Source organism: Poecile atricapillus, chromosome 1 (genome assembly GCF_030490865.1).
Source record: "Poecile atricapillus isolate bPoeAtr1 chromosome 1, bPoeAtr1.hap1, whole genome shotgun sequence".
Classification (NCBI taxonomy): Eukaryota; Metazoa; Chordata; class Aves; order Passeriformes; family Paridae; genus Poecile; species Poecile atricapillus.
Window position 1 is genome coordinate 113,666,641 of NC_081249.1, and position 17,974 is coordinate 113,684,614.

The window sequence follows — 17,974 nt, forward strand, 5'->3', positions numbered from 1 at the left end:
TTTCACCCTCAGGCATCCTTGTTCCAATTAAAAACCCCAGATGGAGTAGCTGGAAGATGCCTAAATATCTAATGAACAGTGAGATGAAGCAAAAGAGATATTTAAGGCTTCACAAGGAGGTGAGCAGCACAGAGGGAAGGAAATGTGAGTGACAGAAATAGGGTAAGGCACATTTGCCTAAAAATGAGGATAGCAGAGAGCTCCTAGAAGCAGAGAATAAGCAGAAAAGAGGAAAAGAACCAAGCCCATTAACATTTGTCTTTCCTTATCAGGAAGGTTTCAGGTGTGGTGAGTTCTCCTGTTGCAAGCTGCCCTTGGAGACACAGCACCATGTAAGCCTGTAGGAAAGAGCAGAAGCTGATGCTGACAGATATTTAAAATACACTGAAATTCAATAGCTCTGGTTTCATTCCCCATAAATTTCCAGATATCCACAGAATTGAAGTGAGATGTGAATAAAATTCATTTTGTATTCCAGAAAGAAGAGAGGAAAATTATACATTAAAAACCAAAGTTTCAAAATAAGCCTTCTTCTTTTGGTTCAGGATGACTTAGAAAAAAATAAAATTACAATAGAAATTTCAAGGAGAGAATAAATAAATTAATTTAAAGTCAATATGTGCATAAAATCACATTGTAATAACTTCATGGAATTATGGAATGGTTTGGGTGAACCACAAAGTTCATGCAGTTTCACCCTCTGCCATAGGCAGGGACAACTTCCACTACCCCAGGTTGCTCTAAGCTCCATCCAGCCTGGCCTCCCAGGGATCCTCCTTCCAGGGATCCAGGAGCAGCCACAGCTTCTCTGGGCACCCTGTGCCAGGGCCTGCCCACCCTCACAGTCAAGAATTTCTTTTAATATCCCACCTGCATCTCTCTTATTTTAGTTTAAAACCATTTCCCCTTGTCCTAGCACTGTCTGTCCATGCAAAAGTCTCTCTCCTTTTTTTATATAAGCCCTCTTTAGACACTGCAAGGGGCTCTGAGGTCCTCATGTCTGCAATTTCCAAAGCTCAGGTGCAACACTTTGCACTTTTTTATCACCTTCACTAATTCATGAATAAATTTTAAAGCAACCATTTGAAAGTTTCTAAGAAAATATAAGTTCTCAAAGAGCCTTTCAAGAAGGATGATGAGGAAACTGTGCTGCAACAGCTCCAGCTTGATAATGTGGTGGAAATAGCTGTACAACAAAATACAGAGATCCATAGAGAAAAAAGAAGTTCAGTTTCCAGATGCCTGGAATCTCTGAGCAGGTTCAGAAGGGGTGAATCATTCCTAGTTTCACCCTTGCTCATGCTGCAATAATTCTGCACTGTCAGGTGCACTGTGAGAGTCTACCATAGACTGGATTTCTTCTCTTAATACATAACTTGCTTTTTCCTGGGAAATTTCAAGGTTTCTGTGAGATGTTGCAGACATCAGACAGCTCAGGTGGGAATCTGCAATATGCTTTTGGTACTCAGTGCCTGATTGTCTGTTTTGGGGTAAGAAAGGTGAGACCAAGTGGTGCCTTTCTGTCTTTAACTTTCTTTCACAAAAGTATGATTTGATTTCCTAGAAAAATCTGGGAATTTACTGTAGGCCAGACTTCAAAGGCAGTCACAATGCAGACAGGGACTGCTGTACCACAGATCAGCACCTGCCTTGTTTGAACAGTGCAATGCTGATTAAACACCAACGTGTAGGATGGCCATGCTAGGAGTTACTCTTGTTTTGCTGGGGATGGGGAACAAAAAAAGCACTGTGGTAAAAGTGGCTCAATAAATTACGTGCAGCAGAGTTAATGCAGGTGTGTTTTCTTGGCCATGGAGCAGGCAAGGGACTCAAGAAGTGACTCGGAGGCAGGGAAATTTGAGATCAGCAGTGCTGCCTTCTGCAGAAAACTGATTGTTTGGAATTAATGTTAATAAATCTAGCTCTCTTTTCCTATACCCACTCCCCCTTCTCCCAGCTCTGCCACAAAGACTCCCTGCACACTGCTGGCTGATTACAGTATCCAGCACAAAACAAACCCCTTCCCCTTCCTTTGTGTCACGTATTTGGACAGATACAGAACCTTTGTGTCTCTTGCCGTGGCTGACATGCCAGCCAGAGCCAGCAATCTTCACTTGGCAGGAATTTCCATGTGAAAGGGATATTTTGAAGAAAGCCTGTGGGCCAGAGCCAAGGTAAAAGCTCCTCACTCTCTCCAGCAAATGCTGCTTTTCCAGTGTGAAAGTACTGAGCCACTGCCCTCCGAACCACTGTTCCCATGGATTTGTCCCAGGTTGGAGCCTGTCATCGTCACAGCAGGAGTAGGAAGAGGGTTTTTCAGTGGGATGGGGATCGCCAACAGCACAGACATTGTTTCTTCACAAAGGAAACAAACTTGAGCCCGAGGTTTTGGCCAGCAACACATCCCTAATGCAAACAGCCTTCGGTTCTGTCGCTCTAGGAAGGGTGACTGGGTCTAGCAGGGAGAGGAATAACCCCAGGCAGGGGCTGACAGCTAAATCCAGGTCATTGAAAATGAGAAGCAAAGACACATTTTTAACAGCTACCTCCTGAAATGAACTGCCAGGGGGTGAAGCTAGGCAGTTTAGGTTTTGTTTAAGTTTTCAGATCAGGATTAGGGTCCCCTCCCTGCATCACAAGTTATTGCAGACCTGAGCGAGACTTACTGAGCTGCAAACACCCTTGCACAGAGTGAGAATAAAGCTTTGTATAGTCAGGGCTCTAGCGAGGATGAAATGACCGATATTGGTACTGCTGCTCTTCCAACTCCAGCCATGAGCCAGATCTGGCCTTGCCCACAGTGTCCCTCAGGAGGGGAAGCGGGCACTGCTGTCGGGAATGTCTTCACTCTGCAACTTTACTGGCGACCCCAAGCCCTTCCCTGTCACCTCAGCATCCAAACTCCCCTCTTGGCTTTCATCACAGCATGCCACGAGCGTCACCATCAGCTTTCCTGCCGCCTCCTCAGCGTGCCCGATGCGTGTTGCTCAAGGAACGACGGCTGTACCCCGGGGAAACCCCATCCAGGAGTTTGCCCAGACTCCAGGCCAAACCCGCGGGGTTTTAGCCAGCAAATCTGACTGCGGTAGCCGTGGTTCCTGCTTCAGGCGAAGCGGGGCAGGCGAGGAGGGCAGTGCCCTCCGCGGCTCCCGCAGGCTCCGCGATGCTAAACCAGCCCGGCTCAGCTACAGAGCCTCGGGGACAGGGCACCCAGCGCCAGCTGCCACCTGGCCGGGCCAGGGGCTGCCACCCGCACGGAAGATGCGGCGGGATCCCTCCCGTGCGGGTGGAGCAGAGCACGGTATCCACCATCGATCCCGTGGCACTTGCCTGCGGGGCTCGTCCCCTCCTGCCGTGGCGACGGGCGGGCTCCCTTTCCTGCCTTTCCTGCCTTTTTCCCGCGGATGGGCGGCGGGAAGGGCCGGGACGGGAGCGCGGTGGCCGCGCCGCCACCGCGGGGCAACAGCTCCGCAACGCGGCCGCTGAGCGCAGTGCGATGGATGGAGCGGGACGGGGGCTCCATCCGCATCAGAGCTCCGCAGAGCTCTGCCCGCTCTGCCGAGCCCTCCCCGCCACCGCCCCGCAGCTCTGGACGCCTTTACGGCTCAGCTTTTGTGGCTCAGCTCGCTAAATCCCGGGTAAGCATCACCCTGAGCGGAGGGGACCGCTCCCTTCTCAACCCCTCGCTTTCTCATTCCCGCTGAAGTTTCTTATCCCAGCTTTAACGCTGCCACTGAAGTTTTGCAATCCTGCTTGTTTTACTTCAATTGAACTAGAAGACTCTCCTCTAGAGATTCCTGCCTGCAAAAGAAATGATTGTCACCAGCGTTCTGCCGGCTGTTACTTTTCTGTCCTCAGAGTGAATGTCTGACACTGTTCTGTGCTGGTGGTCATGAACTACACTGGCCCTGAAGGAGTTTCTCAGTTATCTGTAATACGTGTCATTTTGAGCTGTCTCCCTGCTGTCTCCATAACTGTGGGAAAAACAAAAACTCCAACAACATTTTAGTGTTAGAGAACCAAGGCATTACTTTATTCTGGCCAGGATGTGCAACAGAAAGCATTTCATCCACACATGGCCCAGGCTGTGCAGAGGAGGTCGTTCCATGTCACACATCAATATTACGAGATTTTTTGCATAGAGTCAAAATCCATATAAATTCATTCGTTCAATGTTCCTTGGCTCCAAGACACACAGTTCTTAGTATTTGGTTTCCTATTGGTTATTGATCTCTTCACCTTCGATGCTAATTAAGTTCTCATTCCTTGGTTCTCTTATGAGGTTTTTCTGGACCAGGTGTCTCCGACCATGCCAGGGGTGTTGTTTGGAGCTGATGGTGGTTGATGGTTGCTATCCTTTGTGTATCTTCTGTGCTACTCCCAGTCTGTTGAGACCTTCAGCTCATCGGGCCTTGCGTGCCAAAACAGTCCTTTGAAAAGAAACTTAAAATTCCCTTCGCCCAGGTCAAAGGCAAACAAAACCCCTGACTAAAGTTACATAAAAACATTTTCAACTCGGTATCATTTCCAACACTACCATTAAGGGCCTCCTGCTTGTAGGGTTCTTCCTTACTGACAGGCTGGAGCACAAAGAGTATCCCACATGGAAACTCCACTTGTACATCACAAGGAAACACGGGTATTTCCACCGGCATGAAATCTGCCAGATGGGAGGCATTCCCACAAATACCCTGCACAGCACTCAGGGACAACACATTCCATGGAGAAAGGCAAATTTCTCTGGGCCTCTGTAAGCCCATGCCCTGTGCCTATTCCTCCTCTGCACCCTCTACCTGCACCCTCCTCCCCCAGACCCCCAGTTCCTCTGCACCCTGTCCCCTACACCCCATCAGCTCTGGTAATCACTAGAGGAGCCCTTATCCCTGTGATGATCTCTGGAAATGCCTTTTGTCTCCAACAGCTCATCACCCTGCCCCTCACCTGCTGAGATCAGCTGCTTTCCTACTGGGGAAAAAAAATAAAAAATGAACCCTGGGAATAATGAGGAGTTCTGAGAGCTTTCAAGTCCCAAAAATAAATAAATAAAGGGAAGGAGGAAGGGAGAATTGCATGCTTCTTTTTGATTAATTCTCCTTCTTCCCACCCCCAAAGACCATGCAGTAAATAAAATGAAGTCCAGTCCTGACAGACACAAACCTTGACTGTCTGTTTATAGATGGTGTGAGTGCCAGTATTCCAGCGGGATTGTGCAGAACAAATCTGTCAGGGAATCAGAGCACATGTTACAGAGTGTGAAGGTACATGCTTCACATTAAAACCAAATCCTTCAGAAAGTGCAGAATACCCTAAATCTACATCTGCCACGCTGGTTATTCCTGTTGCGTTCTTAAAATTCATCCTGAATTTTATTTTCCGCATCTTGCAAGTGTTAGATCTGCAAAACAGCATTTTAAGTGCAGCTGTTGTGAAGTTCAGCTCTGAATAGCTATGTAGCTGAATGCTGGCTGGAATTCTGATTTTTACCTCTGAATATTTTCCTATCTTTTGGAAGCTGCCCAGTTTGAGAAACCCATCTTTTCTGCCTATGATCACTGATACCATCACATTTCAGGGTGATGTGAGGGTGCCATTTTTTCACATCTGACTCAACCCAGCTCTAGCATCACCTTTTCCTAATTGCCTCAATTCCTCAGCACCAACTCCCTGTGCAGCTGCTTTTGCTTCTGTATTGCCATTAGGTGTCCCCAAGAGCCACATTCAGTGCCATTGATGTCATTGAAAATAATGTCAAGGAGCAGAGAGAAGCCTAGTAAATGACCAATTTATTTTTATTTTTTTTAATCCTTTGTCACCATCACCACCTCCTGACAGAGGAAGGAGACTTGAGGAGATTATGTATTATACAGTGATTTGCAGTGTAAATTTTGAGCGAGGTCATTGATCACACCAGAATTCAGTCATTGGTATTACCAAGCAAATACAACACAGAAACCTGCCCAGTTCTGAGACATGGTTCAGTATCAGTGGATGACCCTATTGATTTATTTTGTATTTTTCATAATGAGTTATAGCTACATTATAGAGTTGCCTGCATTGGATTGCAGTTTGATTTTCCAAGTGCCATTTCTCAGATGTGAGGTTTTCATAAAATCTTTCCTTACAACAAAACCCATCCACTTATCGTCTTAAGAGAACACTGCTGCAAGTTTGTATCTACAGTTCAACAACAAATTAAAACCTTTTTATTTTCATCTACACACCCATGAACAGAGGTTGGAGCACAGCAAAATGGGCCAGTGTGCTCCCTCTGATCCATTTTTTCCTTAGAGGTGGAGAAGAACACTGACTATTTCTCCTCCACCTCCTACACATCAACACTGCTGGAAGCTATCACCTCTGTCTGGTTGGACTTAGCCAATACAAATAGAATAAAGCATTTTAGCTCAGTGTTCCTAACTCACAGCTCTTCCTACAGGACTTTGCCTGAAAAATCTGTTTCCTCAGCAAACAGTTCATCCCCCTCCCATCCTTCAGCTGGAGCTAACACCAGCCAAAGGCATCAGCACAACTTTGCCAGGTCTGAGTTGTGTCTCTGCAGACTGTACAATGCCCTGACAAAAAACAAAGCTTAAAAAAGTGAAAAAAAACCCAAGAAGAAAAAAAACCCTACCATGCTCCTCCCACACGTTAGAGATTCCAAACCTCAGCTCATGTGTCAATTCAAAAGTATGAAAAAGCCACAGGGAAGGAAGAGCTGGAAAATATTCTGTCCCCTGATTTCTCAAAATGAACGTCCCAGTTCTTGCTAGAGTGTTTTATATGATTGTAAGTTCTCCTGATGTGTCTGTCTGTAACCAGCAGACCAAACTCCCTGGCCCCTGCATCTCCCCAGGGCTCAGAGCAGAGAGCACATCCCCTCACCCTCAGGTGGGCCCCTGTCCCCTCAGGACATTCTGCCACTTTGACATTATTCTGCCACTTTGTTTCCCTTTTTAACTTGGCTCATTCCTTAGCAAACTTTAAGCCCATTTGATGTCAAGTTACTCAAAATGCTCCAAGAAGGGGGAATTTTAAGATGAAGAAAGAGAGAGATACAGGAAGACAGAAAAGACATAGAAAAGCACACAGGCCACATACTCATTGAAAGAATGCAAGAATTTAAAATTAAAACATCCTGAATACCACTCAGGAGCACGCAATTCATCAGATAATTTTTACTTGCAGAGGTCAAACTACATCACAAAAAAAAGTAGTTACAGAAGTAGTTACAAATAGAAATTCAATCCAACAGCCCTTCACTTTTAACCTGGGATCTGCAGCCATATTTTCTGGCTCAATTTTACTTCTGTTTAAAAACCGTAATACTACAAAAAATATACCTACAGACAGTAGATCCAGGATTTCCCAGGTTAAAAATAGACATTGAAGGTGTTTTGATTGAACTTTTTTGTTTAAACTTTTATTTAAGCAATCACTGGGACTGGAAAAAGGGGAACAACCTTCCAGCAGCACCATTTTCCTTTTGCACACTGAAAATGTTAGGGATTTCCCAATATGGACTGTGTTACTATCTTGTGAGGACACTGAGAGCAGAAGGATTCTGTTAATGAAGTGAGAAGCTCAGAATTTCAAAGTGAAAAGGGTGAAAACTAAAAGATAAAAGAAGTAAAACTAATTTTGAGCCCATTCCCTAATTTGTAATGCTCTAGTTACTGTGAGCAGATATGGAAATACAAAGCCTCTGATTCTCTCCAGCCCTGCCCAGGATGCAGGAGGCCAGGGGAGCACACAGGGAAGTAGAACATGTGCCTTCTGATGAAAAGTCCAGATTTAGGGCACTCCAAGTGAATCAGACACAAGGAACTATCCCAGGTAACCACACCACCTCCATGTAACTGAAACATGGCATAGTTACTAATTAAACTTACACTTAGGGCTGCCAGGACATGAGAAATCACAGCTGACATGATGTAAGCAAGAGGCAGGACACTTTCTCTCAGCAGCTTCCCACATGTGGAATCACACAAGTCCCAGAAACACATTTTAGGATAAGCAGACATATTTACCTCTTCCCAGGTCCTGTGGAGGACAGGGTGAGTGGTCTCACTCCAGAGGGCTGCAGAGCTGTCTCCTTGTGTCACAGAACCACTGGAAGGGCTCATCCACACACCAGCTTCTCCCCATGGAGCCCACAGCCAGATATTTTCCATGCCAGGGTTTAAAAAAGTCCTATCCATCATGCTTAGTAGTATCAGCCTTCTGCCAAAGTTTGTCAGCTATAGCCTGGAAGCATCCAACTTTTTTAGGTTGTAATCCAAACCCTCTGTTCCATATGTAAAACCTTTAGGGAAAACACAATGTTTGCACTCAAAGTGCAAAGTTTCTTGTGGGTGGTTTTCTCCTCGATGCAGCAACTCTTAAGAGTGTTTGAATTAGAATGTTTTTAACATGTTAATTTCATGATCTAGTGGTTTTATTGTTGCCACTGACACTGCTCCTGTTTCCCAGCCAGCTGTAAAGGGGTGGCATCCTGGGCTGAAGCAAGAGCAGCCTTGCCAGTGACAAACCAGCCCTTCCGGGCTCCTACAGAACCTGGCAGATCCATAACACAATCCCAGTCTGGGTCAATGACATGGAAGACCAGCACTGAAATTCAGCTCACCCAGGGAAGAATTTGCCCTTCTGTTGCTCTGAAAGCCTTTGACCTTGCTGTTAACCCCTCACTGAGCTCCAAGTAAATTGTGTGATGTTCTCCTGCCTCCAGCAGAGTCCTTGCCTGTTATATCTGGGGAAAGCAGCTGCTGGAGACAGCTGGAAGGAGACTTTTATGGTTATTACAGTAGCTGCAAAGTCATCTGTGCTGTCGTAGCACTTGGCTATCTATCCGTTTCTGTCAACAACACAAGTTTTAATGCAGAAATGGGTCTGCAGGCAGCCAGAGGAACCCACAGCACCCCAGCCCAGCCACGTCTAAAGAGAGGGGCAGCTGCAAGGGCCTGGCAAACCCCTGGAAGATGCAGGAGACATTGCTGGGAGCTCATGGTTTGGTCACTGTCAGGATGTGCCACAGATGTGACAAATGGAAAATCGAATTGCAAACTGAAAATACTGAGATCCTTTTAGTGTCATGAGATGTATTTCTAATGGCGGCATTTAAAGAGTTTGTGTCTCATAAGATGATGTTTCTAATTTCAGAGAAAAAAAATGACTGCTCATCTGAGCCTTTCAGATGCACATCAGCCAGCAAGTAATTGAAGACAAAGTGTTTTTCTGTAATAAACCTTCATAATGAAGCACCAGAGGAAAATCCTAAAGTTCAACTCAATACATCATGCTAATCTGCAGAATGGGATTTTCCTGCCACTAATCTTGTTAGAGCTGGGGCACTGTGCAAATATATCTATACACATAATTACTGAAGAGATATTAAATGGATCGATTTATTTCAATAAAAAATGCAAACTTTGAAGAGAATTCATTAATACTCAAAATCCAGCCAGGCAATAAATAACACTAATGAACTGAGAAAAAGAAATAGATGAACAAGTACTGACACGATGTCTTATGCTTATTGCTGTTAAAGAGGAGCTGACAATTACTCCATTTGAAATATAAATCCTGCAAAGGAAATCCTAGAAAGTGAGTGAAAGACTTGTTAAAAATATGTATGTACATATATATACACACATTTTAAGAAGACATTAGGATGAAAACTAATTTAATTTTATCCTAAGGAGGCCATATTACCATTTTCATCACCCTTAAGCTGTGTTTACATTAGCAAACAGTGCTGTGCAACAGGAGCATGAAACAGCTGTTGCTGAGATGCTGCCAGCACAACATCTCTAAATGTGTTGGGGGTTTGCTGCCAGCCAGCTCCAGGGTGGTCCTGCAGCCCGAGTGCCTCACAGAGAGCAGGACAGCCTGGCCACAGGATCTCCCTGCTCCATCCTGTCCCAAGGGAGCACCAGGGTGAACACTCTGAAGTGGGAATCAGATCACAGCGATTGTGGGTGTGGCAGCAAACAGCGTTTTCCTCAAAAGCAGCCTCCTGACTGGCACTAGAATGTTTCCTGCAGCAGAAGCACCCAGGGCACTGTAAAGGGCTCACAAAAAACCCAGACACAGCAGAGACCTCAGTCCACACAACCCAAATGACCCAGTGACAACCAAGGGTATCTAAAATAACCTTTTCAGTAAGGGCAGTGAGAGCTTGTCAAGACAGAACCCAATAATATGTTTTTCCTTGTGCCTGGGAGGTTCTGCAATTTGCCAAGAGGAAAAAATCAAAATATTTGGATTGCTGTTTTGGAATTATAACATGGTATTCAAACAGAACACTTAAGAGTTATCCAGGCTGCTTCAGAGGACACTTGATTTTCTACAGGCTTCTGAAACAGAAGAAAGACATGGAGGGCCTGAGGTGCATCCAGAGAAGGGAACAGAGCTGGGGAAGGGTCTGGGGCACAAGTCTGATGTGTACCAGCTGATGGATGTGGGGTTGTTTAGCCAGAAGGCTCAGGGGAACATTACCACTCTGTATGGCTACCTTAAGAGAGAGTGTAGTGAAGTCAAGGATCATTTTTTTCCCAGGGAACAAGACAGGAAGAGAGGAAATGGTCTCAAGTTATGCCAGGGGAGGCTTAGATTAGATATTATCAAGTATTTCCTCACTGCAAGGGTGGTCAGGCATTGGAACAGGCTGCTCAGGGAGCTGATGGAATCTCCACCCCTGGAAGAGTCCAACAAGGTGTGGATGTGGCACCTGCAAATTTTACTCAATCCCACGGTTCTTACAGCAAAGGAGGTGCTGCAGCCTCTCCTGGTGGAAGACCCCCAGTTTATTCACTCATTCCTTACCTGAAAGCTGCTCCTGTCCATTATTTGGGACAATAGACTTCAGCAGCTGAGAAAGAAGAAAGCTCAGATATCAAAGATGAGCTTGTTTTGTTAAATCACAGTCTAGTTATTAAAAATCCCCATTTCCTTTCAATAGTCTTAAGTGGGAAAATGCTGGCAAGGCACCCAGACCTCATCCAGATGAGCAGCTCAGGCTTTTACTGGTTATAAAATGTGTGATTTATGGCAGCATGTACAACTTGATGTTATTTCCCTTGCGATTTATGCTCTCAGACGACAGAGAAAAGGTGGCTTTGCAGCAATTACACATCCCTTGCTCCTTCCAACAGATGCCTCTCTGCACAAACACCACTTTCACAAAAATCTCTGCTTTGTTCTAACCTAAGTCTCTAAAGGGTTTCTGTAAGAGCAATTACTACTGGCAACAAGCCACATGAATGTTGTATTTTTGTCATTTCTTTAAGTTTATCCTGGAAAGATAGGAGGCTTCTTAGTTTTCATTCTGGTGAGGGATTCCCTTTAAGCTTTCCTTTAGATCAAGGCAAGTGGGAACCAGGCAATTTCAGGGCATTTTGTTGCCAGCAAGAAGTGGGATAAAGCAACCTGTTCTGCACAATGTTTTCGGGACAGCAGCTCCAGGAAAGTGATGAATCTGCCACCAGATGTCACCCAGAGGCCACTCCTGTGACTGCTGAGACTCTAACAAGCCTCTGGATTTCCTGCAGGCAGCAAGGATGCTCACAGCACTGTCATCACTCCTGCAGTTGCACCCACATTTAACCTCAGATTTCTACTGTGTGCCCTGAAAAAGAAAAGAAACTTTGAAGCTGCAGTAAGTCTTCAAAATGCCTTGAAAAGTGAAGTACATTGTATGAGCTAAAGGCAAAATGCTATGGTTGTTGGTATCTTTACTGGAGGCCTGTATTTCTCCTTTTACAGAATTTTATCAGCTTGCAGAATTTACCCTTATCTAACTCTTAGGGGGAAAAGAACAAACTACTGAGACAGATAATGGATTGCAAGAAAACAGCAAGCAATGCAGAAAGAAGCAGAAGCACCTTGTGACAAGGGAACATAAAAGACTTCCTCTCATAATAAAGACAATTACAACAGGAAAAAAACGGCAGAATAAAAATTGGTAAAGTCTAAACAGATGAAGACATATTTTACAAATTCCTAAATACACTTAAAAACTTCATTTCATGGGGAGCATCCAAAGAAAGCACAGAGGGTACACAACTTCTGAATGTTTAACATTCAGAAAGTTCCACACGCTTTGCCACAAATAAGAATTTTGCTTTTTGTCAAATTATTTGCCAGAGAGAGATCTAGAAAGCACAAATTTAGCATTGCAGCTTCAGTGGTAGTGATAGACATAAGAAACTGTTATTAAAATTGTCATGCTAGGAAACAGAGGAAAATGGATTATAACCGTTTTGAATAAATTTTACTTAATTTTTTCAGTCTCCTAAATACAATTAAAATGTCCAGTGCTTTCAAGAGTAAATCAACAATTAATTACTTCAGCTCTGAACAGCAGCATCTAAAAAGAGGGATGAAATTACTCCTGTACATAATTCTGCTTTTTGAAACTTGTCCAGCTCTGTTTAAACAAGTCCAGAAACAATTTCAACTCCATTTAAACAAATCCCAATTTTTCCCTTAAAGTCAAGGTTAAGCTAAAAGTACCTTCTCACATTTACCACACAGTCAATGTTTTTCTGCTCTTAAAAAATTCTGCCTGTGTCAATGATTTCAAAATTGAATTTGTAACCCTCAGTAAGGATATTTATTCTAAACAACAGAAAAATGAGAAGCCACAACTCAGATGTTTATTAAGAAAGAACATCCCAACACAGTAGCTGAACTTTTGCTTTGAAAAGAAATTACTTTAAAGAGAAAGCAAGATTCAGACTGTTCATAAACATCAGTTCTGTGCATAACTGAACCTTCATGTTCCCTGTCACTCAGCCACACTTTACCATGAAAAATCTGGGAACAGTTCTTCTGCTTCTGCTAAGTTATGGGGAATGTTTATGTTTTCAAAACTTTAAACAGTAAAGTCAGAAAATTAAAATAAAACTCCCAAACAATCCAAACAAGATGGGGATAAAGAAGTTTTCACCTCATTTCACCTCCAATTCTCTATAAATAAACAGGGTAAGAAAAAAATCAAGTTTTTCATTGGCCATAATTGTAATTGGATACTTTTCTTAGCATGACCTATCATGGTAACCACCCAGTGGTAACAAATGGACTTTCAGTACCTGTAATAAAGCAGCTCAGAGTAAACAAAATACTTATTTTGAAAAAACATACAAAAATCACAACTATTATATTAAGAACTCTGTTGTAATTATATACAAAATAACTATCAGAGCATTTGGTTCGTACAGTGTTGCTGCAAGTTTTGAAATCAAGTTCTTGATCCCAGACAGTCAGTGCTAGAAACGGGCAACTATCTCAAGCTTGTCTGCTTGGGGATGCAGACAGAACAATTTGTGTGTACTCATGACAAAATTGGAACCATAAGATAAAAGGACAGCAATTAATGCAAAGAAGTTAAAAAAAAAATCTTCAACAATGCCAAGTTCCCTGCACTGTCCCATTAAATCACATCTAGAACACCCACAGCAGCTGCCTCCATTCAGTGTTTTGAGTTTTCTATTGGTTTTCTTTGGACTCAGATGCCCATTTACACATTTACACACTTACCCCTCCCAAATTTCAAAAGCCAGATGCAAAGACTTCCTGTTACAGCTCAGGTAAGAGTTTCAACTGGTGTCCTGAAGAGAATGTGCAGGTTGTGAATGCCTCATTACACACTGCTGCCATTCCACATTTAAATGTAATATGAATAACCAAACTCCACTCTAATGACAGTGCAACACCTGAAGGAATACCCATGAAATATTTGTTAGCTCTTGTAAAGTGCCCACAAGCATCACCTGTGCTAATTCCCTGTATCTCCACCTGCCACTCAGCAAATCTTACTCAGAGAAGAGACACTGCACGGCAGCAACAGCCCAGTCCCTCACCCAGCCATGACAAAATGCTCAGAATTTCTGAGGTTCAAACACAGTCAGTTCATCCCCATCATAGAACTCTCTCAGTTGGTTTAACTCATATTTTATGGAAGGTTCTTCAATTTGCATCCCAGGCTCCAGAGCGTTCTGTCCTACTATTTTAAGGTTCACCAGTTTTATTTTCCAGGTGTTATTCCTCACAGGGCAGCTGATGAGCCCGAAGATTTGCTCAAAGACACCCAGACAAGCATTGTCTCTGTGCACTGTGCCAGCCACTGCCACTAGCACCAATCCATGAGGGGACATGGCACATTTCAGGCCACTGGAATGCAAATTTGGGTTGAAGAGGAGACATTCTTCTTTAACCAAGGACAGCAGGCGCAGGCTCACCATGTCTGCACCCACATATTGTTCTATGTTTTTTTCCAAAGTGTTGTAACAGAACTTCAGTTTGGCATCCTCCCAGAAATGCTGTGGTCCCCATGTCTCTTCAGATTTTACTCCCAAAGGGTGTTGAGAGTTCAGGAGTTCAAAATACCACTGGCAGAATTCTCCTCCTAGACCACCAATGTCATCTTGTGGTGACTTCTGTCCATTTCCATGATTCTGCAGTCAAGCAAATTTTTTTCTTAGAATTGTTTAGCAAGATTACCACTTAGAAAAACATCAAATCACACACATACTTATATTAAACCTTTTAAATGTTCTAAGCCAGAGTGCCTGAAGAGAAACACCGAAGTAAAATCTCATTTATTTTTACAAACATGATTATATAATGTAGAGAATAGGTTTATATTCAAGTTCCTTGAATAATACCTAGAAAGTGCTTCAGCGTCTTGGGCTCTTTACAAAGAGGAAAATCCTGATTCCACTGAAAAAGGGCAGGGGAAGGATGTAAAGTGACATTTTTTGGAACTAAATGTACAGTTACTTTGTAGGACTTCTCAGTATTTATGACTTGACTGTAAGACATTTCTAGAAGTAGATCAAACATCAAGTTTGTTAATACCAATGTCTAATAAGCATTAAATTCTGTTATAAGCATTAAGTAATTAAGCATGAGAATATTAAAGAATTCTGTATAGAAATGTGGTATTTGTTTCACCACAAATTGAAATTAATTTCCAATTCTGTTACATAGGTTCAGGTTTCCCATTTCTTCAAAGCAGTGAAGAAAGAAGAGACAAGAATTAAGAGAAAACAAATGCAAAGAAAGATGTATGTGATATATAAATCCACAGACTTTCTTTTAAATTTATGAATGTGTTTTAAGTACTTCATTTATGTACCACCAACCACAGAACTTTGCTAAGAGAAACCTTTGTTTTTTCCCTCGAATTAAACACACAGAAGATTATTTTGAAAACAATTCTCAGCTAAATGCTGTCATCAGGTAATCCCTGAGTGAAAGCTCAGTGCAATAGGTTCTCAACAGGGACAGAGCTCTCACAGCCCAGGAGGTGGGGCTGCTGCCCATGAGGGCTCTGAACTACAGCAAGGTGAACCACAATTAGAACCACAAATAAACCCCTTAAAGTTCATTACACAACGAGGATTTGCTAAATGGGAAAGAGTTGAACTTCAAAAGAACCTATTATTGCCAAAACACATTTCCTTACACTGTATTAAGTGTTACAAATCCCAAGGGAAAACAAATAGCACTGACCTGTCACTGCTGGAAACTGCACATTTTATCAATATATAAACTCACTAAAATCACAAGGGCCTCTGCAGGATTTCTGCGCCATTCACTGTGTTTTCAGCTGTCCCTGAACCCACAGAACTATTTGTGAGTATCTTCTATTTTAGATTATAGGACAATTTAAAAATTCAAAGCGTGGAGAAGACCCCACAGTTCAAATACTGTGGAAAACAGAGCAGACACCTCCAGATGTAATTTAAAAACCAACCAAACAAACCCAACTAAAACCAAACCAACCAAGAGCTGAAAAGAATTGGGACCTTCCTACAGGCACAGAGCCACATTTGCACTGGTCATCCTGTGGATGCAATGTGATGCTGAGCACCCTGAGGATTTCCAGCAGCAGCACTCACCTGTGCAGGAGGTTTTCTGTGCCCTGGCTCTGAGGCTCGTGCCGTGAGCTGCCCGCTCCAGAGCTGCCTCACACGCTCGATGAGGAGGTGTTTCTCTGAAGAAGGAGGCACTGCAATTCCCTGCGCCGCCAAATACTTAAAGATGATTTCTCTGTAGACTTTCCTGCGCCTCAGAAGTTCTTCCACGTTTTGGCTGTACACCAGAATAGCATGAATGGCCTCTGCAAAGAAAGAAGTTGAAGTCAGAGTTACCTTCTTTCACAATAAAACCCCAAACCTAAGCTATCTCTTAAACTCCCGACCTCCAAACACAGTACAAGACAAGGTGACAGGACAAAAAGAGACTGAAAGTTTGTCTCTAAACCTAAATCTGGCCTCATCATATCAGACACAGAATACACCCCAAAGGCTTGCAAATATGCTTCTTGGACAAGAATTCTAGGGAAGTGTTTCAGCAATGCACAGTAGTTTGTGAAACTGAGGTTCCACTTCCTTCCTGAAGCCTGCTGGAAATGGAATTAAATCTGTTTTATTTCCACACTAATGTGATTACAACTCCCGTGTTCACAAGAATATGCATCCTAGCACAACAGTGCACTGAATGGCAACAATAAACAAAATTCAGCTACAGGTCTCTGTGGCAGAATGAGGAAACATGGCAAACTTGAATTCACTTTTAAAGCAGTCGCAGCAGACAGCTCCCCCCTGAATTGAGGCTAGTACTTAACACAGGACCTATAAAACCCCCAAATCTATCCAGAAAGAAAAAGCTAAAGGAAAACACAAAAATCTTTCAATGTAATCTACAACCACTGCAAAAAGTAGGGAAAAAAGGTAGGGAACAAACACCTACAGGCAAAAAACCTTTTAAAGAAATGTGTTGGGCAAATTTTACAGGTTTTAGTTACATCACATGAAACATACTCAAGGTTTTAGGCTTTAGGATGATTATATATCAGGGCAACAAACCCAGTGGCCTCAGGTAACTCATATAAAAAATTAAAAGTCTTACAAAAAGTCTTACAAAAAATTAAGTCTTACAAAACAAATCTCAACAAAGTGATGGTGGATGATCACAACTGGAAGTGTCCTGCAAAAAAAACTAAGTTCAATGCAGATTCGTATTTCACCCTTTCAAAACCTGAAAGCAAAAGTGACTGATGCCAACAGCAAGAGAGTCTCGAGCTTTCAATACTTTTAACCACTACTGGCACAGCCGTGCTCGCAGCTCACTGCAGGGCTCTGAGAGGAAGAAGATGCTTGTGGAGCTGAAGATCTGCTACGAGCCCGTCGCCACCTCAACTTCCTCAGCCTGAACAACCTCAAGCTCCGAGCAGCCAAGCCCCGGAGGAGCTGCTGGGCTGTGCAGGAGAAGGCTCCCGAGCTCGGCCAAGCCCTGCGAGCCCCGGCCCGCCCGGGCAGCCCCGCCCGCCGCGGCCGCCGGGCCCGGGGAAGCGAACGCGGGGCTCGGGGCAGGGCCCGGCCCCGCTCGGCAGGCCCCGGCCCAGCGGCGCCGGCGCTGCCCGCGCACCTTGGCGGCTCTCCGGGTGCACCAGGCGGTTGGTGACGGTGTCGGTGAGCGCCAGCAGCTCCTCGGTGTGCAGGAGCTCCAGCAGGTCACGGCAGCCCGCCCGCTCCCGCTCGCTCAGCCCCGACCCCGCCATGGCCGCCCCCCGCGGGCGCGCCTGGTGCAGCGCCGGGCGCCGGCTGGAAAGAGGGACCGGCACCGAGGTTCCGCACGGAGAAACGGCCGCGGGGGAGCAAAGCCGCAAGGAGGCGGGCTTAAATGTATGGATTGTGTCGTATACATAAAAACATAATCATAAAACATATGGAGAGTTTGTAACTGAGGGTATCCTTCCCTTCCAGCCCGTCCTGAAGGTGTGGTGCTGAGCTCTGGGGAGATGCTGGAGAGCAGCACCATGGAAAGGGATGTGTGGGTACCTGCATGGCCTGTGGATGTGAGCCAGCAGTACCCGGGAGCCAGGGGTGACATCCCTGTCCTGGGGCCAGCAGGGACAGCATGGACACCGTGACACTGAGGGGATTGTCCTGGAGCCAGCAGGGACAGC

At 44.3% G+C, this 17,974-nt stretch overlaps 1 protein-coding gene across 1 annotated transcript; it reads right to left on the reverse strand.

The window, feature by feature from the left end:
* Window positions 1–12,639: 12,639 nt before the first annotated feature.
* Window positions 12,640–17,595, reverse strand: C1H3orf38 (chromosome 1 C3orf38 homolog). Its single transcript, XM_058827177.1, has 3 exons — window positions 17,434–17,595; window positions 15,903–16,123; window positions 12,640–14,453 (listed from the first exon to the last, which is right to left on the reverse strand). The coding sequence occupies exons 1-3, from the start codon at window positions 17,564–17,566 to the stop codon at window positions 13,878–13,880; spliced, it is 930 nt and encodes a 309-aa protein (XP_058683160.1). The 5' UTR covers window positions 17,567–17,595; the 3' UTR covers window positions 12,640–13,877.
* Between the last annotated feature and the right edge of the window lie 379 nt (window positions 17,596–17,974).